Below are 27,239 nucleotides of genomic sequence, written 5' to 3'. Positions count from 1 at the left end.
CTCAGACCCCCTCCCTCTCGCTCTGGATGCAATTTGCTCGTCTCTGATTCAGACCCCAGGGCAAGCATACATTCTTCCCCGCATTGTTTTTCTCTCCTTTAAGGTTGCCTCAATCTTTCCATCCATTCTGAGGTTTTATGATGTGAAACCACACTGAGAAACACTGAAGACCCCCAACGCCTCTGCAGTCTCCCCAATATCAGACTGGGGTTTTGGAAAGTGGGGCAGTGCAGCGTGAACAAGTTTACACATTGCCGTCAGGCCTCAGCAATGAAACATGGTTTACATGATCCTTTCCAATACGTCAGTCAATTTTCCAAGAGACAATGATGCCACATTATATCCACCAAGTAAAAACAGTCTCTGATTATAATTATCATTATAATTATGTTAATAACTGCAATGGTTAGCATTTGCATATATCATTTAGACTGCCATCATTAGTATGCTAATAAGAGCAATAACTAACATTATGCATGTATCACTTAGAATGGCACTCGGGTAATGACCATATGTGTTCAATCAGATGAAACCACAAGAATCCTCTTCAATAACTTGCTCTCCATAACTCTGCAAGCAACTTTCTCATTGTGCTATTCTGGGATGGAGAGGAGCACATTTCTCCATAACAACAAAAAAAGCATTGTTTTCGCAAACATTTCTACTTGAATTACTCATTAGGTAATTTGTGGAGGAAATACACTGTATAGGTAGTTGCTATCGTGGTGTCTGCATAGAAGACCAAATGGGGTTGGAGACAACCTCACGGAGCCACATGTTTGTGAAGGGCTACAAGAAGCAAAATGCACCTATACCGTATTTACGAGGGTCTGATCTCTGATTTTATGTATATGTTTACCTGTGAGAAGAAAACATGTTAAAAGTACTAATAGTTGAGTGACATTATAGAAAATTATCATGATTTTTTTTCGTATTGTTCACATTCCCTCAACAAGTTTGAGGCTGGAACAGGATACCTTGGCTAGGTGTTTGCCAGGGGAACAGCGTGCACTGTATGGCCTGAGTGAGGGGCCGGACAAAGGGCCTTTGTTTGCCTCCTGAGGGGTGCACAGAGAGCAGGACCTCAGCCTATCACCTCGGTCTGCTGCTACCAGATGGGGTGTTGACAATGACGGCGCTGAGAAAGGCATCTGACTGGGGGGGGGGGGGGGGGGGGGGGGTCACGGTCCACTGACACTTCCTCTAGACCCCCTTGGCAGTTCTCGGACATAGCATGCGGCTTTCAAAGCCCCAGGGAAGTGACATGTGGAGAAATCGTGGGTCACCGTCCCTGCATCAGCTGGCAGAGGTCAGTCAGTGCTGCAGACTCTGTTACTGTGGGTGTTTATGCAGCCCAAATCGCGGGTGTTAAGACTCTTCCTGTGAAGCCGCACCGGACGCATGTATGGTCCTCTCATGATAAAATACGTTTCATGGTCCTTGAAGGTGTCTAGCCAAAAGAGGGTGGGATGCGATTTGACCTGACTCTCTGCTACCTCTAACTCAGCCTGCATTGAAAAGCTATCCCAGTTGGGATCTTTTTTTCCAGCAGACCTAGTTTGGCAGAACACGTTTTCTAAAATGAAGAACATGCTCAGCTTGTCAGAGGCTGTAAAATCACACATTTCTGTCCAGTCTTTCGAGGGACTGCTCTTTCCATTAGACTGTTCCATGGAAAATGAGCGGCTGGCTCTGCATTCCAGCTCCTGAGCGTCGTGCCTCATTCAGTACATGCACTGTGAGAGAGATTAGGGAGAACTCACAAATTCAGATTTTGCGCCAGTTACAGGAGAGTCAACATTTTTCTTGAGAAAATACCAAATCGAGGCTCAAAAGTTCAGGATGTCTGTCTCCCCCAGGACTGGAACAAATCAATCAATTCTATTCTTCAGATGGAAGCTGGAATGCTTCTAAAAATAGTCTCTGCCATATTTTCACCTTATGCCTTTAGTTATAGCCAATACTTTCCAATGAGATGATGTCCAGCAGTAATATAATCTAACCAATAGCTTCCTTTCTATTATTACACTTGTTGTCTTTATTTTTAGAAAATCTCCTCTTAAAGCAGATATCGTATAAATGATAACAAAAATTCAAGCAAAAACAATGCACCAGGAGGTTCTTTCAATTCGCTAAATCCACTCAGGCATGAAAACATATAATGGGCAGTCCAGACCTAAGTTGGAGCTGTTCTTAAGAGGTCATATCAGTGAAAGTGCATTTGTTTTTGCCTGGCTGTGTGAGGCTAGGCTGTCTCCCAGTCGCTGGCCAACACGGCCTGCTTGCATCATGCCTTGAGTGTTTCTGTGTGGCACGAGAGGCTGATCTTTCATAACACTGAGCCCTGCTTCTCCTCAGTGGGCTGATAGTAAAAGATCTGCTCCAGCTCTCAAAAGCCAGGCCTGATTTCTATCAGACCCCTTGATATTCTCAGTAATGTATGTCTGATGGAAACAATGCCGCCGCAGTGGTCTGCTGTCCATTGATCTATTGTGCTGCAGTGGTCACCACAGGCAAATCCAGTGTTCAGTTATGTATGAGATGACCACAGCAACGATTGCGACACAGTGCCCAGAGACTCACTATTGAGACTTGTTATTGTGTTTATATGTAATGGGAAAAAATATTTCACCACAATGGAACACAGGGACTGAGGTACTAACAAAATACTGAACAAAGAGGAGGTCGTAAACATACCTGAGGAGTGAAGAGGAAAAAAGCTTTTGCTGGATGACAGGAGGAAAGCAGTTTTATTTTACAACCACTCCTTAAAAATGATGACCCTCAGAATGCGCAAGGGAAATGGCAGCGGGGTCCAACTCAAACATGGCAACAACTACCAAGCCAGCGTGAGACATTAGAAATGGAAAATATTGCCCTATCTCCCTTTTCTTCTTTTTCCTTTTAAAGGCACAGTGCGCCGGGCTGGGCTGAACCAAATTGCGGCACGGTGCAGACAGGGGGTCCATGAAGAAGCAAACCACCGGTGTGTTTGGCAGAGGATGGCAGCTGGTCCCAGAGCTGCTCATGTTCTCCACAATAAAAGCCAGAGGCAGTTCCAGCTTTCCCACACTTCCCCCTGGGCTCCCTCTTATTTTCCGAACTGCAGCTGATGACTAGAGGGTGATCTTGTTTTGCTACATCATTTACACATTTTCCCCCCTGCGCTCCGGTTGCAGTTTCTTCGGGGCCCTTGGCCAGGCCTGTCTGGCAATAGGCACGAGTTCCTGTGGGCTGCGGAGGCACGGGATCGATGTCCTGTTATTTAACCCAACGGGCTGCTGAGAAAAGAGTGGTGTGTATGGCAGAGGGCTCCCCTTTGAGGAAGGAAAAAATCAATTTCTGTTCACCCGTTAGACTTCACGGTGAGCAACCACAGCGAGCCTCCACACAGATTGCAGGTTATGCAGGTTACCCAGGTTGTGCAGGTTGTGTTGCGCTCCAGCACCAGCATAAACTCATTCCCGCTTACCGGGGCACCGCGCCCTGACTGAGAGTGAGCTGTAAGTCGCACCAGCAGCCCACTGCCAAGCCACTATTGTTTAGACTTTCCTCCCTCACAAAACAGCAGCCTGGCCAAGCGTGGTGCATCGACTGATGCCATTGAACAACAATGTGCCCTAGACCACGGGGGGTCCACAGAGAACTGCCGACCTCCACTCATTTCTCTTTGCATCAAGTAGCAGCCTGCAGCACTGACATCAGCCTCCAGGATCAGAGGTGCTCAATCTGGTAAAACCTCCATTAACCTCACCTGGAGAAAGGGACTGCTCCTTTTACCAAATTCGTGTTAAGGGAAAATGCACTTAAGCCATCAAAGCATCCATTTCTGCTTTGTCTTCCAAAAAACATAGCAGCTTGGCTCCCCATTGCCCCTACCCTGAAGTGCTGGGGAAAGTTCTTTCTCTTTGTCAAAACAACTCAGCTGTGTGGTTCAGGCTGTCTGTGAGTGAATGGAGAAGCACAACTTTGAATCTGATGGGCAGCACTGGACAGGAGGTTAGTCCCATTACATTTTCACCACAGCTTGGCAGGGTGGCCATCTGCTGTTTTCACACTTCTGTGTGTTACAGAATGCAGGGGTGTGTGTGTGTGTGTGCACGTGTGTGTGTGACTGTTTATATGTGCCTGTGTGTGTGTATGGCTATGCACAAGCATTCATTGGGGCCAACCTTAATTACCAAAAAGGATGATGGACCCAGCTGGTGCAGGAGCCAAACATTCCTTGCACCAAAGAGATTTACACCTACAATTCACCTTTTCGTTCTCATTTCTGGCATCAGAACATGTATGGAATAACTCAGTGGTCCGGTGCCAGCAATAATTTAGCAGAAATAGTTGCTCTGAGTATTTTTCCACCACTTTTTAATCTGCCTCTTTTTTTCAGCACCGCAGACCCTTAATAAAAACCATGTGGGCAGAGTGAGCCTGCCAGGTAATTCTGGCTTAGTATTTTACAGTGTTTTAGGAGTAATTCTGCAGAGTGACTGTGAAACCAAGCAAAGGAAGATCTGTGCAATACAATATTATCCAAACACATGCTTTCATATATGCATTATGCTTGCTTATGCTGCACACAATGGCGTTCAGTTGTGTGCATGAGTAATTTTTAAGAGAAAAGCCAAAATATCCATTAAAAATCAGAATTCTGTCCTGTTTTTAAGAATTCCTTTTTTCAAGGCTAAAACACTACAGGGAAGAGGCTCTGTCTTTGTCCCAAGTTATGGCAGATTCTCTTTATTCACACAAAGAGTCCGACAGGAAGCCCCCTTCAGGGATCTGGCGCTGGGCTGAATGGATTACCGTCCTGGGTCCAGATCTGATCTCAGAGTGATGAACGAGCCCAGCTGAACCTTTCTCAATCGCTGGAAGGACTGCGCATTTCCTGTTCGGGCTGACATCAGTGACTGGACTTCACTACCGCTCAGAAAATATGACTCTGACCCAGTTCACAGAGACATATGAGAACTGGTGTGTAACAGAGTTTGGCCTGGGTGCTGCTCCAGTGGAACTATGTTAATGAAAATCAACAACACTGGCAGGGTGACAGGTGTACGAAATGGATCGATAATGAGGCCAGCAATCAAGCGGGGCCTCTCTTCAGGGAGAAACATAGACAGCAGTTGTGTATTCTAAGATGAACATGCCCAGTGGGAAATAGTCTCTGCTTATGTAACAGCTGAAAAGTGAGGGATTCATACTGGCCCTACCCCCGCTACTTAAAGGAAGCCACTCCTCCGCACATTTTTCGGAACACGTATTTAGAGTGATGTCATTATCTCCTGAGCGGAACACAAACCAACTATTTCTCTGGCCGGAGTGTCTAAACACACCAGGCTGGGGCGGAGGTGAGTCTGGACCTTGTTAGGCTCCTCTCCAAACACAAGGAGGAGGAACGAGTAAAAGATGCTCTGGGTTATCCCGAAAAACTTCTCATCTAAGGGGAGTTTGCTGAGGGAAGAGTGGGAAAAATCCTTCAAATAGCGTGTATTTGACCTCTGACTGCCATGTAAAAATATATACTTTATTAACATGCTCCATGTTCCAAGCCGGGACGTGCAGGAGGTGGGCTGGCCACTGGAGTGTGCTGAGGTCACATAGGTTTTGTGGGCCTTTGTATCTGGCTTTACTGGGGAGTGACCGGCATTTTAATCATGAACGATAATGACTTTACATTTACATTTATTCATTTGGCAAACACTTTTATCCAAAGTGACTTACAATTGAGGTACACAAGCGAAAAACCATATGGAGTCAATCATATTAGAAGCACTGCATAACCAGGTTTCAATGATTTGTCAGGCAAGGTACAAACTAGCAGGTAAAGCAAACGAGTGCGTTAAACCATTAGATAACCTTTTTAATAGTTTAAGGAGACAGTTTGAGACATGAGAAGTTTAGGGGGTAGTGTGTCAGGTGCTCAGGTGAGAGCTGTATCTTCAGGTGTTTTTTGAAGACAGAGAGGGACTCAACAGAACGGGTGAAGTGTGGAGGTTCATTCCACCATCAGGGGACAACGGATAGTGGTTATATGCTGCAAATGCGACGAGACCACCAGACGCCGTTCAGTAGCAGAGTGTAGCGGTCAGGAGGGAACACAAGGTTGCAGCAGTGAGTTCAGGTAGGTGCAATATTGTTGGTTGCCCTGTCCGCAAGCATCAAGGTCTTGAACATGATGCGGGCAGCTACAGGGAGCCAGTGGAGCGAGACCAAGAGAGGTGTAATGTCTTTCTTACCTTTCGGCCAGGTTGTCCAGCTAATCCAGGAGGGCCCATAATCCCGGGGTCTCCCTGGAATGACAACAACAAATACTCAGGAACACAAATGGACATACTTGTTAGAGAGCTAAAAGTAGAAACTGTCACTTCCTCTGCACACATCCATCTTTTTTTACAGGAAACTGTCTTTAAACTCTACATTTGGAAGAATGTTTTTACAACCCCCCCTTCACAAAGGCAGCTTTGCATGTGATTAGAGCATTTTCTGAACTGGTTTCCATAGTAATGTTTTGTTACATACAGCTGTCATTAATTACAAACTGCTCTTTCAATCTGCAAAGAAACATGCTACTATACTTCCTTTCGTCAGGAACTTGGGACATATTCAAAGTGAGGTGTGTTGTATATCACTTCTTTAGGTCTTTTTACCAAAGATAAAAGACAATGAGCAGGTGAACAAATGCTGTCATTACAGATTGTTGTCAATGTAAGTATACTTTGATGTTTTCTTAATGCCTTCAGCAGAAGTAGATTCATTTTTTAGATTCCTTTGTGTGTTGCTTGGTTATTTAATAAAGGAATTGCTCTTACCAGACTATTAAATGAGACTGCAGAGATGAGAAAGATTGAATGTTATCTAACTTATGGTGCTGACTTACATATTGGGGTCAATTTAAATGACTCAGAGTGTCTGATTGGCTGTGGAACTGTGGGCTTTGACTGGTTGACTGCACAGTGAGTCATATGTCTGAGTTCTTCCAGTTTACTTATGAAAGCAGTTACAGAGTCGGAAACATGAGAGGCAGCGGAGAAACGAGTACTCACTTTCTCTCCATTTGGTGCTCTTCCTGGCGAAAGCCCAGGGTCTCCTTTTCTTCCCTGAAATAAACACAAAGATTAGTCGAGATTCATTAATATTCCCAGGAAGACAGGATGCCCCCTCCCCCCCAGTGCTGACCAACATTGTACATCATTTACACAACTGTGACATTTTCACTGCAGATCTTCATTTCATTAATCTACATACATTGTGTTTACAGTGTTGTCCTCATAACTGAGGCAGTGAGGACAGCTAAGAAATCAGGCCACTGCGTTGTTTACACAATGAAAAAGGTCTGTCCCACATATCCTCCAAGAGCCAGTTTACTGTACTCCAAAATGACATCTGGAGACACCTGGCACATTCTTTTCCCTTTTCGGGCTGTGCAACGCTGCCCTTGTCTGTCCCAACACTTCTGGAAAGCCCTCTGTCGGCCACAGGTCTATTTCACTTACACAGTAAGACCTATCGTATTAAACTTTAAATGTACATTGCACAAAAGCTTCAAATGCACACCTGCAGAATTGAATATTATACACTTTATTTCCAATCATAAATAAAAAAAGACTTTTTCGCAAAGGAAAAGCCTCCGTAGCCGAATGCTAAGCATGTCAGGCGCGTACACTACCTGCTGGTAAAATACTGCCTCATTGTTGGAGTAAACAATCACACATTTGGAGCATCAAAGCCGCATGTAGGAAATGAAACTTGCTCTGTGAATTTCTGTGAGCACCCCTGTGGGTTTACAGCCTTCTCTCTTTCAGGACTCATGAAAGCAGCATATTCGAAGTGGGGTTCGAACATCAAATGCCCTGGAAAGGTTCTCACACACCTGCGTTGACCTTTTCAATAGCTGTTCACCTCAAACGAGAGTGTTAAAAGCCATGGTCACAGGGAAATCAAAGCAAATTAACACTTGAAAGGAAAATGAATAAAACTACATTAAATGGATAGATGAAAAAGTGCATTCCCATAAATAGATTAGGTGACTTTTCCATTGGCAACACAGAGCACCATGCTCTAGTAAATGTTAACTTATTTCCAAGCTGTGTACGTTACTATTATTTGGGGGAGCAGCAAAGCTTACTCTAGATCCAAACCATATTCAGTGCCAAGATCTTGATTTATGTTGCCACAGGAAAAATGAAACAATACACTTTAGGAGATGTTGAACTGATTTGCGTAAATCCATAGACACCATTGTTACATCAGAGAGAAAAGTACACCCAAGTTCACACATACTACAGGCACACAAACACACTGCATCTGCATGGAAACACAGCGCAGATCCACATAAGTAACAACGGAATGGAACGGGAGTAATCTGACAAAAAGTTCTGGTTAAGAAAAGACCCACATTCTTCATTTCATTAGAAATGAACTAGAAGACCATGCAGTCTGTTTGTGCTTCTCCCTCTCTCTCTGTTTTTCTCTCACGCTCTCTCTCTCATAAATAACCTTACAGCTGAGTCATTGGGCATTAACAGAACATATTTCAAATTGTTGACAAAAAGTGTTAAGTCTGTTGTCTCTAAAATGCTCCTTAAAAGTATAACGCATCACAGAGTCTAATGCATCAACACTTACAGGGTTTCTGACACAGTCAGCAGAGACATAGCCTGTGGTTTATATGTTACAGGGTGCTTGCTGAGCCTTAAGAGATCCAGGGACATTTAAACAAGATGAGAAATTTGTGGAATATTATTCCTCTGCTCTAGAGGTAGAGGGGTGGGGGGATGGGCAGATACAATTCTATTTTTACAGCTGGAGTCTTAATGGAGCCCACAAAAATCTGGCTCTGGCATAGAGTCAGGCTGCGCTGGTGCTGAGTTATAAACACAAGGCCTCTCTTTGCTGGGATTTCCTATCTGATGTTGATGTATGTGATGTGTGAAGGAACCGTTTCACAGGGAAGCCTTTACATTTGGGTGGGCCCACACCACGCTCTGCCATCGCATTCACCCAGGGACCTGCGCTGGCACAGAGAGGCCGCTGAAACGGCCCATTAAGGTACCGTGACCAATTTCAGCTGTGCCCGGGTGGGACACGGCAACAACAGGAAGGCAACAGGAATTAAGTTCTGCACTGACCCGGGAACAAACAGTTACACTGTCCAATGAGTACAGGGGGCAGGCTATGATTACAAGCAGCTGAGATGACTGACACTTTCTTTTCTTTTTAAGAAAAATTTAAACACATAATAAGGCGTTACTAACCCATATTATACATGCACAACCACAGGTCACGTAACCATAACCACAGGTCAAATGAAGAGACTGTTTGCACATCTTTCTCTCTCTCACACATACACACATATATATGTATACACACAGAAAGCATTTTCACTTCTTTAGAATAACTTTCCTGTGAATGGTGATAAATCACATTTATGTCTTGACTGTGTTTTATTACACACTTCTGTCACAGGCAGTGATGTTGTATGTGATTTCTGTGGTAGACACGAAAAGGAAAGTTCAAAAACAGGTGCCTCCCCTGGCTACAGAGACAGCTGGAATCCTGCCGCCTCATTCGTCTGTGCGAAGCAATACATGAAAGAGACCCTGTGCTGCTTGTATTGCAGAGACAAAAGAAATCAGGCCATACCTGAAACTCAGCCCTGTGCACAGCAGGATTAAACAGCACAGCAGTGGAGACTAAAACAGATTACCTCTCTGCTGTGTAATACACTTTGACAGGATTAGAATCGATCTGTCAGCAGTTCAGAAAGATGAACATATCGGGGAGAGCGGCACCCCTGAGATGAAAGGTGCTGGGACAGATACAGATGGGGCACTGCGGCTTTAAATCCATGTGTGAATGCAAGTTTCCCTCACATGAATGTGGTGAAGGCCCGCCTGTGTTAACCAAGTCTACTGTGAAAGGCCCATAGGTTATTAAAGGAATTCCTATCTTATCCCTGATACAGCCAGCCAAGAGAGAGGATGACACTGCTCTCATCAGCTCACAATGAATGTGCACATGCAGCAGGAAAATGAATTGAGAGAGAGGATGAGATCAGATGAGGCGAATAGTTTATTGCTCATTTATTTAGATGTGGTCACACATTCAAAACACAACGTTGAACCAGGATAAGTAATACAATGCGTCTGTGCAAAGCCCTGGGATCAGCTGACCAGGGCAGGATGGAGACGAGGCCTGGTTTTCATTGCGTAGGAGCTATCTGTACGTGTGGGTGTCATGCACCATGTCTTTGGAAGTTCTTACAGTATAGGACCTGATCTTGGTTTGATCTTAAATCGAAACGGCAACCCCCCAAGTCCGGATTCAATGAAGGAGGACCTGGATTCAATGAAGACTGGAAAACAATCCTGTACCATGCCAGTAACGCTGGTCTAAATCAGGATGATGGTATGACAATCTGCATTGTGCATAAAACTGGGATAGTGGATAGTAAAAACAAGACTATACTATTTTTATTAAAATCTGTTTTATCTCCTCGTTTCCAGATTATATTTCTCACGAGAGCCCCGGGGTAGGGGGGGGGGGGTGTCTTCAAATGTGCCTAAATCACACCATTCACATGAGCTCCTTATTGCTCCCCATCATTCCTGCCCAATATTTAGGAAAGTACACAGTGCTTATCCATAACGGCACCGTAGCGAAGGACGAGAGCAGTCACCCCACCCAGCCTCAAACCCGGGTCTACGGGGTACCAAACATGTGACTTTGACCGTGACGCCAAAGAGCCAGGCTCATTGGTATGGCAGTCAGAGCGCATACTCAACCATAGTGACGGCACTCCGTCACACTGTCCTCCCCTTCGGGAAGCCCACCTGTGCGCTTCACGCACCATGGCATCCCTCACGCATTCCCCTGCCGTACTTCTCCCATCCCAGGGAGCCCCACTCACCGGTGCTTCACCTATCTCTGGAGTCCCTCACACACTGGGGTCAACCGAACCTGGGGGTCCCTCATACAGCTCACACACCGGGCACGCCTCCGATGGCCTCGCGGCAAGCCATCCCACTTCGAACACCATTTGTAACGAAGGGCGAAAGCAGTCACCCCACCCAGCCTCGAACCCGGGTCTACGGGGTACCAAACATGCGACTTTGACCTTTAGCGTTGCGGTCAAAGTCGCATGGTTGGTACCCTGTAGACCCGGGTTCTCGGCCGGATGGGGTGACTGCTCTCGCCCTTCGCTACAGGCACACTAACACCAAGCCTCAAAAGAGAGCTGCCACTAGTGTTTAGATGAATGTATCAATACAAATGGACCAAGCTGAGCTCAGCATTGCCTGATGGAGTTTTGGCGACATTGAAATATATCTGTACGCACCTTGGGCCCAGGGTGACCTGGACGGCCTGGATTTCCATGTGGACCAGGAGGACCCTGTAACACAAGCGAGGCCACAGTTAGAGACAATGTAACGTCCAGAGGAGAGTGCTAAAAGAAAGGTATCCTTTCAGAGAAATCAACTTTAGCACTTCAGAAAAATGGCACCAAGAATCAAGAGAGCTCCTAATGAAGGGTTTATCACAGCCTTTCATGGGTGGCCCAGGCTTGAACAGGAAATGGCTTTGCCAGGTACATCTTAACGCCCAGGACTCCACCTCTGTTCTCTAGTTAGGTAGTTGTCTTGGCACTTCAGAGCACACAATTGGCCATAGATCTTCATCAGAGGAGGGAAGATGACAGAACTTGACAGAGAACCAGGATAAAACCTTGGGTTTCAAATGAATTAATGCTGCTGAGGATCAGCACCGAAATGAATAAAATAAAAATAAAAATATATATATATAAGTAGAAGACAGAACACTGGAATCTCCATTACAGCCACCCTATCCCAAGGGTATACAGAGAAAAAAAAAACATACAGATCCCGTCTTGAGGATAGGGAGAATCTCTTTCCAACCAATAATGCTCCAAATTCAGTCACTGAGCAGCACATAGCCACAAAATCACAAAGACTACACAGAACCTGCTTCTTAACACTATCATGATTAATTGGCATAATTTCATTTTTTTCACCTCTTCTTGGGAAAGTCAATTGAACTGCACTGAACAGGCAGTCTACACCAGGGACGGGAAGCCCACCAGATGGGCTTGCATGCTTGCCCCCTCGGTGCAAGGCGAAGTGTGGTTTCTGTGGCTTGTGAGGGGGGATCTGTAGAGCGTCGACTCCCACGTCGCTCCAACACCGTGCCTGCTCCAGGCAGCTGCGCCTGTGTGTGTGTGTACCATATAGAGACTGGCTCTCTGTCTGAGTTATGGCATATGGATGTGATTTTCTTCATCCTCTCGCATTCTCCAACCTCACACTTTCCCAGCAGCCATGCGAGGGGCCCACGCGGTGGCTACCCAACCCCCCCCCCCCCCAACCGAGGGCTAAGGGGTCTCCTGGTGAGGTTCCTGCCATACTAACACACTTTGCTGTAGGTGCTGGATTCAGCTTAAAAGACTGTATCCCCCTCAGAGCTTCAAAGTCTTATAGGAACACTGTCAATGATACTACAGAAAAAAACAGGTCTTCTCAGACTTATGTTCAGGCTTCAGATGAAGCTGATCCACTTCCATTTCTCCTTTCTAGGAGGGTAACACATCAAACTTTGGGAAAGGACCTTGTACTCTGGCTCCTGCAGGCAGAGACAAGACGGGTAGCAGGCAACGGCCTATATGTCCTAGGAGATTTTGGGACATCACCCTATTCATTTCAATAGGACCCGTGGTAAAATTATTGGAGCTGTCAGCCTGAGTATTTACATTGCACACGGAATGAAAAGGTTCAACTGAAAGCATGTGATCCATTGCACTACTCTTCCTTTATATACAAGTGACCTTTCTGACAAATTTGCTTATTTCAAATTCAAATTAAGATCCTTGTATCAGTCACTGAAGAGTTGATTCTGAAACCTCATTAAAAAGGAATGCTTTGAACACTTGTTTACTCAAGAGAGGGGGAGGATGGCTGTATGACAGACATAAACCCTTTCAGACATGCACTGAAAGCCAGAACGTATCTGGCCCCTTCCCCGGAGGAGCTGTATGTGAGAACGCAAATGTCTGAATCAGTCGGACCAGACATGAGACGGACTTCTTTCTGCCAGCTCCCTAGTACAAAGTCTGTCTCATGTCGGAGTGAGCCCATGTGTGAATAGAGCAGGTAACGTTCCGGAGAATCCACGAGTGAGTCTGTGTGTTGATGATGTTTCTATCATGCGACTGGCGCGAAACCGGAAGAATACAAACATCTGCGTCGTAGTCTTTTCTGCATGCCTGTATATTTCTTTCCACTGTTTCGTTGACATTGCGGATACGTCCAAATACATGCTATTTTGAGTCCAATGATCGTTAAAGAGATAGTTAGCTATAGTTATACTGCCAAAACTTGTCTCTTACGATGATTAATAACATTGGTTAGTAGTTTATTATCTGGTTAGTAGCTAGCTAAGCTGTAGCTAAGTAATAGTGATAGATATAGTGAGATAGGTGAACTGGTGACCTAACATTACATAGCGAACAACAAAAACTTACCAGTAGCACCATTTGGAAGGCTATGTGTGATTTTTTTATAGGCGACCCAAAAGTACAATAGCTATGTTTCCCTTCTCCTCCCCTGTGCCACATTATGTGCCCGTACCACCGAATGGTAAGATATTGAAAAAAAACACTTCAACTCGCGAATGCTTTTCGTGAACTCGTCAACACTTTTCACTCGTGAGAATGCAAGTGGAAAATACCTCGAGGAAATCTGGACGTTCCTAAACTCGCAATGATTTCAAGCGACAATGTAACATACTACAAATGTAATTATTAATGGGTACTACACTAAAAAATAGCATGCAGTATACAGTATATACTTGTGCAGTACGCAGTACACAGTATGCAGTAGGCAGTTTTGAATACAGCCACTGCGATTTCTGCAGCGTACTTTTTGCGTCATGTCCTGCCTCCTGCACGCTCTACCCAGGTGCCACCCCTCACCTAAACCAAACCGGAGTATTTCCAGTAGGTGTGAACGCGTCTGTCATGGACAATCTCCTGTTGTGTGCTACGTGTGTGAAAGGCCGAGTTGCGGACCTGATTGTCCGGACCTTGTCCGGTGTTCGTATGTGAAAACGGCTTTACACTCAGACCCTCCTACTACAACAAGAGTACGGTGATCAACCACGGCAGTCTGAATAAGGCTAGTGTGGGTGCAGCTCTGCCCAATGAGCCTTGCAGACATCAATCTGCTTGATAGTGAACACATGGGAACACTTACCAGAAGCTCATCTACAGATTTCCTTCTCTTTATCCAACCATTCTGTGCATTTCACTCCATTAGCATTGGTTGGATATTAAACACATGGCAATGGTTAGCCAAGATAAAAAAGTAAAGACATAGCAGTAAGCCTATTCAATTGCATTTAGTGCATTGTCTTTGATGGCTACAAAGACAGGCAATAAATAACATTTAAAAAGTTCTGGTCTGCCCAGATAATTAGGGGAGCAACTGCAGAGTGTGTCTTGATGAGTCAAGTGATCAATCTTTCTGTGGTCGCTGTAGACCAACGTGATTCTTCCAGCCATTAGTGACCATTAACTGCTAGCTAGGGAGATGACCCATGGAAAACAATGGAAACTCCTATACCTGTATCCACTCAGTCAGTCCTGGTAAACCACTGACCGCACTCTCTCCAGCCCCAATCCTGAGTCACTCAGCACCTCCTTCTGGCCAGCCTCAGGTGAAAGGGCACCAACGTCATGGAGGGGGGGGGCATGCGTCCAATTTTATGGTGGGGTCAGGGGATTTCACAGGGTTAGGCTGTGGCATGCCTCTGTCTCAGGTCAGCGATTCACAGCAGATGACCCCCCCAACCTTATGGAATGCCCTGACAAGGGGATGGAAAACACTGTCCACCCCTGCCCCCCCCCACCCCCTTCCCTGCTGGCTCCCAATGATTTTCATCTTTCAGGAAGGCTTTGAAGTCATCCTTTATTACAGGTACGCAGGATGTCAGTGAATGAAGTGACCTTGATGATCGAGGAGGCCTGGTGTGCATGCAGCGACCGGGGGCCACAGTTGCCCACTCCGAGCAAGGCAGGGCACACCTCAGACACAGCCAGGGTGGGGCTCACTGCAGGCCATGATAGGGCTTAGACTGAGGATGCTGGGATATGGAACTGGAAAACCACAGTCTCTGCAGAGCATGCCATGAATGGTTACCGCCTATTCCAGATGCCCACACAGGCTCCAAAGCCAGACATGTTGTGGCAGTGTGTAGTTACTGGTAGTTTCTAATTATCTCATGTTCTTCGTTTCCACATGATACAAGTAACATAGCTTGTTTATAAGTAAGTTAATTTATGCTGCACTACGGAAACCTACCTTTTCAACTGAGGTTACCATTGATGATAGCTGAAATATCATTACTTATGCACATGTTGGGATTATATGTTTACAGACTGTTTGAAGAAACCAATGCCAAATTACTACTTCCTCTTAAGGCAGTAAGTTTTGAGCTATGCATGTGTGAGACTTCACAGCCCCTCCAAATTACAGGGTACATGGGATCCTAAACAGGATTATAATTTCTCTGGCAAAATTTAGAAATAGATTTCACTGCAAAACCTCTCTTGCCAGAGTAACTGACTACAGTAGCTATCACTTCTAGTGAGGACAGGCTAGCAGACCAGGAATCCTAGACATGCTGGACACCCAGACACACTAGACTTGTGTCTTTTTCATGCAAACTCATTGAATAGTATCCCATACTGTTCTGCTACCCACCTCATTTTTTAATCAAACAGACAGCAAGGAACACTTCACTCCAGAAATTATTACACTTAAAGTGCTCCTTCTCAGACCTGGTGAGAATATGCATCCAGACAAACTTGTTTACCTTGTCAGGCAGTGGGAGAGGACCCAAAGAACTTTGAATGCTTTGAAAGTAGGAATTATTAATGAATATTCAGATCTCTGATGGCCCCGCCTCCTTCTACACCAGCATTTGAAAAAACACCTGATGATGCCATTGAATGGCAGAGCAGGCTAATTAGGACTGCCCTAGAATGTAACTATCCTCTATGTCTTTGCAGCTGAGGGCTGGGCCAGTCACTGTTCCTTAAAATGGTTTACTGAGAAGCCTTCACTTTACAGTGATCAAGTCCCGCAGTGAGAATGAGGGTTTACTCTTGAGGAAAGTGAAAGGGAAAGTGCATTCCAGAAAATAAGCTGCTTTCTATTACTCTGCACTCTGAGACTTGGAACCACACTGTATTTAGATATTTACATTTGAGACATTAGGATACTGGTCTGTTTTTAATTTTATTTAATGACACTAAGAAAATCACTGATTTTCAAATAAACTGACAGTGACAAGTAAGCAGTTTTGTGTGCAAAGCAGCTAATAATGTTAACACAGTTAATGTAGGACAATGTTATGTAAGTTATGTTAATGTTATGCAAGTCAAGAGGAATTCATCCTGTCTATCCACCCAGTGTTGCATTACATAATATGTGTTATATTGCCATAATAATATTAACTAACTCCAAAGTGAAAAATTTAGCCCCATAAATACCACACACTTAAGGAAAAAATATGTCCTTTAAAAGAGGTTTTCTTTAAGTTAACGGTTATCTCTAATTCAAATCTCAAAGATAAGTAAGCTGAATGGCTGTTGTAGAATGGTCTCCATCACAGAAACTGCAATTTAATTAGAGGTTCTACACCAAGTGACCACTTTATTAGGTACACCCGTACACCTGCTCGTTGATGCAAATATCTAATTAGCCAATCATCTGGCAGCAACTCAATGCATAAAATCACAAAGACATAGTCAAGAGGTTCAGATGTTGTTCAGACCAAACATCAGAATGGGTAGGAAATCTTATTTAAGTGACTTTGACCATGGGATGATTGTTGGTGCTAGACTGGGTGGTTTGAGTAGTGGGGAACATTTTCTTGGCACACATTAGGCACCTTAATAACAATTGAGCATCGTTTAAATGCCACAGCCTACCTGAGTATTGCTGCTGACCATGTGCATCCCTTTGTGACCACGGTCTACCCATCTTCTAATGGCTACTTCCAGCAGGATAACACACCATGTCACAAAGCACACGTCATGTCAAACTGGTTCCAGGAACATGACAATGAGCCTCCACAGTCACCAGATCTCAATCCAATAGAGCACCTTTGTGATGTGGTGGAACGGGACACTCGGGGGAGGGGGGGGGGGGGGGGGGGGTTCTACCCAGTATTAGAGAAGCGTACCTAATAAAGAGGTCACAGTGTAATTCAGGATTGCAATACATGTACATAAATATATTACATTATATATAATAATACATGTACATAATTATATTACATTATCCAATACATTAGACAGGGCTTTGAAACACACATCAAATAGGAAATCATGTCCAATCTAGTGTATATGTATCTGTGCCTTCCCTCTTGGCGCCTAGCTGCATGGCACTTTCATACTTTTCACAAGCATTGGGTCCCATCCCTGTCCCAAAGCCTTCCTCCACCCTGCTAATTAGAGCCCTGTGGCAGAGACAGACACCCAGCCCAGGGAAGGTCACCATCATATATGCAGAATAGTGGTAAGCAGCAGGGCTCTTAACCAAAAGGTTGCAGATTCAATTCCCTGCCAGGGGACTGCTGCTGTACCCTTGAGCAATGTACTTAACCGTCACTTGCCTCAGTAAATGTATTGCTCTGGATAAATGTTGTGAATAAGTTAAATGATAATAATGCTAAATGACAATAATGCAAATGTAATGTTTCCTGTTTAATGTTTTGTCCTGTAAGAACAGGCCCCTGACAAGAGTGCAGCAAAGCACTGATGGGAACAGCCTGGCCAAACTTAGCAAACCACATCTGGGTCCAGCAGTCTATGAAACAGAAATGCCCCATTACATCATGGTCATGCCAACTTTTATGGCTGCTAGCCATTGTAACACTTTACTCCAAGAGGAATGGCAAGAGCCTGACTTGGAGGCTGCAGTGTTCACAACATTTATGCCCTCCAGAACATTACAGCTATGTTCCACTGGAGACAGCTCCGTGGACCACTCAGGCGCCTGCCATAGTGCCCACATGAACGAGTGACCGCAACAGTTCCATTACCAAACACTGCGAACCCTGTCTGAGCTACAGTACCGGTCTTGATGAAAAACAAATGTATGTCAACACATGTTAAAATGTTACATGGCAGAGGGATATACAGTGCCCTCCAAAAGTATTTTAATGGTAGTATGAATGTGTAATTTTTGGATTTGAAATGAAATGATTACATTGAAACAAAAGTAGAAACTATCAACTTTTATTTAATGGTCTTCATATGCAAATACACTATATGGACAAAAGTATTCGGACGCCTGACCATTACACCAACAGGGACTGTAATGACATTGTATTTAAATACATACACTTTAATATGGAGTTGGTTCCCTTTTTGCAGCTATAACAGCTTCCACTCTTCTTGGAAGGCTTTCCACAAGGTTTTGGAGAGTTTCAGTGGGAATTTGTGCCCATTCATTCTGTAGAGCATTTATGAGGTCAGGCACTGATGTTGGACGAGAAGGCCTGGCTCGCAATCTTCGTTCCAGTTCATCCCAAAGGTGCTCGATGGGGTTGAGATCAGGGCTCTGTGCAGCCCAGTCAAGTTCTTCCACACCGAACTCATCAAACCATGTCTTTATAGTCCTTGCTTTGTGCACTGAGGCACAGTCTTGTTGGAATAGAAAAGGGCCTTCCCAAACTGTTGCCACAAAGTTGGAAGCATAGCATTGTCCAAAATGTCTTGTTATACTGAAGCATTGAGATTGCCCTTCACTGGAGATAATGGGCCTAGCCCAAACCCTGAAAAACAGGTGTGGCCAAATACTTTTGTCCATATAGTGTACATTTTACCATTTTAGAGAAATGGCTGTTTTTGTGTTGAGTGCCCCCATTTTCAGGTGTGCAAAAGTAAATTAATGAATGACTGACAGGTGTTACTCTTCGCTCAGGTGTTTCCTTTTGCATGGATTTTTCAAACAAAAATAAAGCCTTGATTTCAGATCTTTTCATCTGTGGAGACTGCATTTGGAGCAAGAAGGCATACACCAGCATGAAAACCAGAGAACTGACTGGCAGAAAAACAGCTAATCTGTAAGAAGAGAGAAGTCAGTAAGAACCATAGCAAAGGAAATGGCTATATCAAGTATAGCAGTTTGTAAAGTTCTGAAAAAAGAAACCACTGGTGGACTTCAAAATAAACACAGATCAGGTCACCCATGGGAAACAGCTGCAGCTGATGATGGAGAAATCCTAAGAGCTGTGAAGAAAAACCCTAAAACAATGGTCAGTGACATCAACACCAGTCTACAGAGTGCAGGTGTGAAAGTATCACAATCCACTGTTCGCAGAAGACTTTGCATCTTACAGTATGCCCTCTATAATTCTGCTAGATTAGAATTCGCCAAAAAATACAGAGAAGAGCAAGAAGAGCTCTGGAGCAAAGTTTTATGGACAGATGAGACCAAAATAAACCTTCACCAAAGTGATGGAAAGCCAAAAGTGTGGAGAAAGACAGGAACTGCCCATGATCCAAATCATTCCACCTCATCTGTGAAACATGGAGGAGGTAATGTCATGGCCTGGGCATGTATGGCTGCTTCTGGAACTGGCTCACTTGTCTTTATTGATGATATAACAGATGATGGCAGCAGCAGGATGAATTCAGAAGTGGACGGATTTTGTCTGGCTTTGTACAAAGCAATTCCTCCAATCTTATTGGTCGACAACAAGACAGTGGCCCCAAACACACTGCCCGTGCAACCAAAGTTTTTATCAATGACAAAAAGTGGGAAGTTTTAGACTGGCCAAGACAGTCATCAGATCTAAATCCAGTTGAGCATGCATTTTACTTGCTGAAGAGGAGGTTGTTATGGGGGCTCTCTGTCTTCAAACATCAAATGAAAGGGGCTGCAATGAAGGCCTGGAAAAGCATTTCCAAAGAAGATACCACATGTTTGGTAATGTCAATGGGTTGTAGACTTGATGCAGTCATTGCATCAAAGGGATATGCAACCAAATATTAGACCTTATCACTTTGAGTTGTTTTGAAATTCATCTGTTAACTTGCTTTTGCACATCTCAAAAAAGGGGACTCAACATTAAAATAGCTCTTTCTATAAAATGATAAAAACGTATGTACATGAATTAAAAGCTAAAAGCTGGTCTCTACTTTGGTCTCATAGTCATTTTTGATCTCAAATACAAATGCCTGAAGTAGCAAAAATATCAAATTCCACTCTACTGTTAACATACTTTTGAAGGGCACTGTAGCTCTGTCATTTTTTTTTACCACATACTGTATATCACATGTTGTTCATGTTTGGTTTTATGTATACATTGTAGGACTCATCATCCAGCTAAGTATTTTGCTCAATGCAATATGCTAACTGTATAAGCTAAATGCAAGAAAAATACATATATTATGGAGCCAGAAGCTGACTGGATATTCCTATTTTGACATGCGTAACCTTTTCATTATGGTAACAGACTGAGCCGTAGCTGTGATTTTGTATATATGAGCCTCCTCCACAAAGGGCAGTGCTTTTCCTGCTGTAAATATTGGAAGTGAAGGCTCTGACCCACAGACAGACCCTCCTGTGATCCAGGCCTCTGACACCACCCTTTTCAGAGCTCAGCCTGGGGTGAGTTCTTCAGCCGGGCACTGCTGGATTTCAGGCAGGGGCAGATGAGTGTGGACGTACCGAGACAAGGGCGCTGCACTCTGGACTGACCTGACACCTCATTGCCAGGAGGCCTTGAGTGCCTGTGCCCAAGGGGCACCCCGAATTCACCAGTGCTGTCATCCTTACCACACCAGATGCGCTGGTCTGACGGACTGGGGTGGGTGGGGGAGGGGTGGGGTTGGACAGGCTGGAAAACGACTTGTGTCCCCTGTGTGTTGACGACGGTTGCTAAACTATATCTCACACCCACGTGCGGTGGCTTACGGGGTTGAAGGTCACGGTAGGCCCCTGAATGAATCCTGGGATTTAGGTTTTGCTGGCCGGGTCTGTGTGAAAATCTCACACGTGTCAGAATCCTCTCCTTTGTCATTACGCTGCACCTCTCTGTGCCTAATAAAGCTGCCTTCAGAGGCTATGTGGGGTTAGAGTGCCAAAGAACAGGAGCACAAACAAGCCAGGCTTCTTTTATTACATTATTATATTACATTGCTGGCATTTAGCAGACGCTCTTATCCAGAGCGACTTACATTGGTTACAATTTTATTTACAATTTTATCCATTTACCTAGCTGGATATTTTACTGAGGCAATTGTGGGTCAAGTACCTTGCCCAAGGGTACAGGAGCAGTGCCCCAGCAGGAACCAAACCGGCAACCTTTCGGTTACAAGTTCTGCTCCTTAACCACTACGCTACACTTTTATCTACTTATGCTGGCATGAGATCACTGCGGACAAGTATCTTCGGATTTCTGTTACTTAATTTTGTGATAATGGTTGCAGATGCATTGGCTGTCACTCATTAGTGGGCATTAAATAGGCTGTCACTTGATAATGCAATGTTTTAAATATTCTTAAAGCTGCTGAGCAGCTGACAAAGACCCTGAGACCCATAAGACTGAAGACTGGAGACCTTCATGTTTTTATGGTTTAATGACTGTGCCACAGTTTGTTATTGCATAACTGTGTAATTGGGTCTACATTAATGTTTTGTTTTACTACAATAATTATTATTTCTATTTTGATAGTGATATTTATTTATTTATAAAGCAATCCTCTGGACAGGGGAGTTTATTACTGCTAACAATTTACAAAATACTACATATCATGAGTGATAAACAGCTATTGAAAATAAAATTGGTTACTACAGCCTGCTGTATGAGCCAACCAGAACTGACCACAGCATTCCCTACATCAGTTTACAGTAGAGCTGGGACGATATGCTTTTGTCACAATATGATATTATCACGATACTTTGGTGCTGATTCGATTCGTATTGCGATTCCGATATATTGCGATTCTACAAGTATTGCGATTCGATAGTATTGATTATTGCGATTTTTCTGGCACTATTTTTCACAGTCACAGTATTCAGCAGCCCAAGCGTTTAGAAGTGCCCGCTACAGGCCTGGTGGAATTCTCGGCCACATATGACACATATGACACAGAAAGTTTTGATTCTGGGAAGAAGTATCGATATTTAGTATTGTGCTATAAAAAAATCGTGATATATCATGAATCGATTGTTTTCACACCCCTAGTTTACAGTACTCACATAATGCTACCGGTACCTGAAAAGTGTTGGTTTCATGTAGTCTGCAGGTAGATTGCCTCAGATTCAATTTAGCTGCAATGTCATTTGACTAGAGGTGCCCTTTTTCATGAAGCTTGTTTTCCCAATAAGTTGAATTGCATTCACATTTAGTAAGTTTAAGTTTATCAGGTGATTTGAACATACCCTTAGCAGGTGCTGGTATCTGACACTTAAGAGAATGGAAATGGATCAACTTCAAGAACAACATCCCTGCCATGCACAACAAACTTGCAGCTTGCTGAGTGGCATTTTAAGTCTATTTCATGAACTAAAAGAATAGAACTAAACTTACATAATTAATATGATGATCAAAATAAATAACAATATTATAAATGCTGTCATGTGCTTCCTATACTGTACATTGTATGATTTAGTCTAAATCTAATGTTACTTCTAAAGAATGAAAAATTGAAATCTAGGCTGTGTTTTGTGGTCTGACTGCAGACCACACAGACGATCTCCAATCGGGGCTGGAAAAACACAGTGAAAACACCCCGCTGCCATGCTGTGTCCATAGCGTACTTGACGGCACATTTCATCTGAACCCTGCCACACATGCCGACAACATAATTAACATAAAAGCTGCTACTTCTGATTATGTCTTTCTAGTAACATGCATATTATATATGCATATTATATGAGCTTCTGTGAGCTCAGCAGAGGTCTGAAATGTGTCTTCACCGACCCTAAATCATGTCAGCTTTCAGCCACTTTCATTGCCCTTCCCTGCTTTCACTGACATTTTCTCTGTTTTTGGCCAGTGGTCTGACATTGGTTCAATGCCCCTTGATGGATTTTTCCATCCATTTCATTACACGTGTATGCTGTGTTCCTCGGACAAAGGTGGCCTCTGTATCAAGGATGCATTAACACACTCACCACTTGACACTACTCCCTACAGCCTCTGGAGAGAGGCTTCAAGCCAAACACTCTGTCTTATGCTCAACACGTCTACCTCTCCCAGGCAGACAGATTGTCTGTGACAGTCCACCATACGCAGAACTACACTGCCAGGCTCTCCAGTCCTTGCCTATATATGGATTTAGAGAGCTCACTTCAGATTTTAAATACCTTTGATTAGACTTACAAAGACCCTTTTCTTCAGTTAAAGAGATTGGTTTCCCTCAGCCTACCCCTCAGGGGCTCCCAGAGAGCCCAGTCCCCCCCCAACCACACACGCACGCAAGCACACACACACACACACACACACAAATCATATTTTTGATTTGCAATTGTTATGTGGGTAGGTGATCCAGGCCAAATTTCCACTTCTTGGCTTACTAAAGGTCACCCTTCCCCCTGAGCTATACTGAGATGACATTAACTCAACCCAGACCTCTGCACGTTACACTTTTCTTCCATTTCGTACGAGAAGACCCCTCAGTCCCCTCTCAGCTTCTGACACATGCATGGCTATAATCACTATGGATCTGTGGATTGTTACACTTCAGTTACACTTATGCTTCAGTGCTTGAAAATCCCTGGTAGTCACCAGAAATAATGGAACCACCATTCATAAATAACACGCTGCAGCAGCTAATGGGAATTCTTTATATGTTAAATAGTGGCAGACCATGAAAAAACAAAATATATGCAGGCTTCACAGAACTAACCTCTGGATTTGGTCAACATTTGTCCTTTGTCTCACAATTAAATGCTTGTGTTCCTTTTTTTCTTCATAAAAACAGTCTGGCAAGCTCAGCAAAATGATTGAAAAAAAACTGAATTTGAATTGAAAAAACATCCCTCTTGCACTTAGTGTAGGTTAAGGGACAAATGTTTATTGAATCCAGGAGTAAATCTCTGACCAAGAGGCAAATGCCAGTCATGGGAGATGTGACACAGGAGAGTGTAAAAGAGTTAAACTAATTCATCAAGCATGGTTATATCTACGTATGACTTGCTTCGTATGCCACAGCTTTGGCATAAATATGGTCTTTATTAAATTACAATTTATTTGTTCAGTGGAAACCTTTATCTAGACGAATTACAATGTGGAATGCATTATGCAATCCGTTTATTTACTATGCACTATTGTGATTTACTGTAAAAGTTGCTTTGTGTGAGAAAGTCTACAGTTGTAAAGCTACAGTTCAACTGGAGCAGAAATGGTATATGAAGTTTTGATCAGAGTGCTAAGTGAAGTCTCCTCTCCTAGCGTTGAACTCAGGCCACTGTGTCCAAGTGTTCAGTGCTCTGAATGTCACTCTACGCTGCTCTGCACAGCATGTGTTGTGCCTAGTGCTGGTGCTTAACTGTCCTGACCTTGACAATGCACTCTCCAGAGACTTCACTATCTGGAAGAGGCATGCACTTATAACTGTGGGAAAAGCAAATAATTAAATTATTTTCTTTTAAGAAAGTCAACTCTTGATCCTGAAATATGTTTCTTCAAGTAATGAGATAGATCCATCTTACTGTAGATTATTCTCAGATATTACCATGGACAAGATTCTAATATCTCTTCTGTACAGAGAATCAGTGTTGAAATAGAAAGTGGAAAACCTCAGATGACTGCAGCAGTCATACATGGACCATAGAAATCTCCAACTCTTGATCCTGAAATATGTTTCTTCAAGTAATGAGATAGATCCATCTTACTGTAGATTACTCTCAGATATTACCATTGACAAGATTCTAATATCTCTTCTGTACAGAGAATCAGTGTTGAAATAGAAAGTGGAAAACCTCAGATGACTGCAGCAGTCATACATGGACCATAGAAATCTCCAAGAAACAGTATTACAACCCATTCCCTGAAATATTAATCCTTTTAGTCTTTCCTGACTAGACTATGTGCTAAGGCCAGGGAAAGTATATACACTCAAGTGAAATATATATACCACACAACACTGGACCTGTTTCCACTTGCAATTTACTAATAACGTAAAGAGGAAAGCTTTTCCTTATGATCATTTTGAGCACTGTGTTTACAGTTGTATTGGATTGCTGGTATGCTTATTTTAGCCAAAGATGCTTCATCACTAGTATGTTCTCTTACTGATATGCAGCTCTTACTATGTACCATTTACCTTGCCATAAGAGCCCTGTGAGTCACTCTGCATTACAGCATCTGACAAATGAATAAATAATAATCACATAATAGTCAAATATACATATTTGTGTCATAAAGTGCAAAATTTGGAAAACCACAAACAGGAGCCATAGCGCCAGATAAGCATATGAGAAACATTCATCAAACAAACATGCATTCATCCCTTATGTTTGTCCCTGTCAGGATGTATATCTGTTTATATCTCATATGCTTAACTCTGTATTGTTGGTTCCTCATATAAGGTGCACCTTACAGCTACTGAAACCCCAGTAAAGAGCAGCAGAAGCTAAAGATCACATTAGGAAGCAGGGTTAGAAGCAGCTTTCACTGAACTAAATGTGCAATAAGGTTGTGTGCATGTTTTTCCCTGTGGAGGACTGCTTTGATAATTGAGACAGTTTCTTTGCTGCTCCCCAGCGTGTTATTATCTGGTGTTTGTTTGCTCTGCAGCTTTGGGAGTGCACCTCGCCACCAGTCAAACTCAAGTCTCAGCCATGCAGAAAGAAAACAAACACAGGGAGCCTAATGCCTCATAATCCCGGGACCTCACTCTGTGTGCTTTATCATAATGTGCACAAAGCAAATTCTATCACAGCCCAGCTAATGTTGTTATCTTTATGTAACACTCTTGGAAGGGCTGTGGTTTTTGGAGGCTGGTTAGTGGCCAGGCCCCGTATGAAAGAGGAACGAGCGTGGTGTGACAGAGCATGGACTCACTCGTGGTCCCCTCTTCCCTGGTTGACCTGGCTTTCCAGGAGGTCCCGGAGGTCCCTGGAGGAAAGAGAGTCACAGTGAGTGAGGACGTTAACGGCTTTCCACCTGTACAATGACATCACCTGCACATACTAGATGCAGGGCATGTGTGATCCAGCATTGAGTATAAGGCCAACCTAACAGCAGGTCTCTGGAGATGAGACAGTGAGATAATCAGTGTTCTCCTGAGACCACTCTGTGTCAGCGGCTCATTTCGAGATTTCCTTTGTCATCCTGGCAAGTAAGGTTTTTGTTTCCCCCTGTCCTTGAATTCTCTCATAATGCCCCCTCCCCTTTCACATGTAATACCCCCTCACTTATGTTGCCATTGTTTTGATTTAAGCTGATTTAATAACCTCACTGCACTTATTTTCTTCAGACAGATATCAAGCTCTCCTAGCTGTGTGTATGTGGACTGGCATGCTCTCCTTCTTGAATACAGACTGGCTGAGGGTTGTCAGCACAGGCAGATTTCAAATGCTTCTTTATTCAAAGTGCTTTTCATTCAGGACTTTTGCTTCTCCAAGCAAACACTTTGTCTATGTTTTACAAAATTCTATCCTATTCTATCCATAATAAAATATTTTTTATTATTATTTCAAATTAAGCCACCATAAAAAACTGGGGTAGCGTACTTATCCTTTCTTTGATTTCCATCATTCTGCATGTTTACAGTAGCTCTTGGAGTTCACATATAAAATTCACACCTGTCTTTGGATTTTAAGGCTGCAGTCTCATTTAACTCTCAGTTTTTGTCCTACACCTGAGCGTTAACACCACTGCTGGTTGAATGAGATGCGGTTCTTGCTCATATATTAGTATTACCATCTCTCAAAGTCAACAGCTGAGAGAGATTCACACTATTCACAATATTTACTCCAAAAGCACTTCCCTTTCCATATGGAAGTATCCAAGATGCCTATGTCCCATATGGGAACCCGGATACATGCACAATAGCAGTTAACCTTATTATCTGGTATGGGCCTTTCTCCTTTCTGCCAAAATGCATTGTGGGTCTTAGCAGTGCAGACATGTGCACTGGACATGGTACTGATGTGGATGGTTCATAAGTGAGGAAAAAGAAGTGGGAAGAGTTCAGATTA

The 27,239-nt window shown here is 43.6% G+C and overlaps 1 protein-coding gene across 1 annotated transcript in view; it reads right to left on the bottom strand.

The window, feature by feature from the left end:
- The window catches only part of col27a1b (collagen, type XXVII, alpha 1b), a 134,388-nt gene that overhangs the window by 88,011 nt on the left and 19,138 nt on the right, over window positions 1–27,239 (bottom strand). Inside the window, exons 4-7 of the mRNA XM_036528872.1 lie at window positions 26,101–26,154; window positions 11,339–11,392; window positions 7,044–7,097; window positions 6,237–6,290 (exon numbers count right to left, since the gene is read on the bottom strand). Of these exons, the coding sequence (XP_036384765.1) occupies window positions 6,237–6,290; window positions 7,044–7,097; window positions 11,339–11,392; window positions 26,101–26,154 (216 nt within the window). The remainder of the gene's footprint in view (window positions 1–6,236; window positions 6,291–7,043; window positions 7,098–11,338; window positions 11,393–26,100; window positions 26,155–27,239) is intronic.

This window comes from Megalops cyprinoides, chromosome 5, assembly GCF_013368585.1.
Source record: "Megalops cyprinoides isolate fMegCyp1 chromosome 5, fMegCyp1.pri, whole genome shotgun sequence".
In the NCBI taxonomy this organism is placed as follows: Eukaryota; Metazoa; Chordata; class Actinopteri; order Elopiformes; family Megalopidae; genus Megalops; species Megalops cyprinoides.
This window is presented reverse-complemented; position numbering and strand designations above follow the sequence as displayed.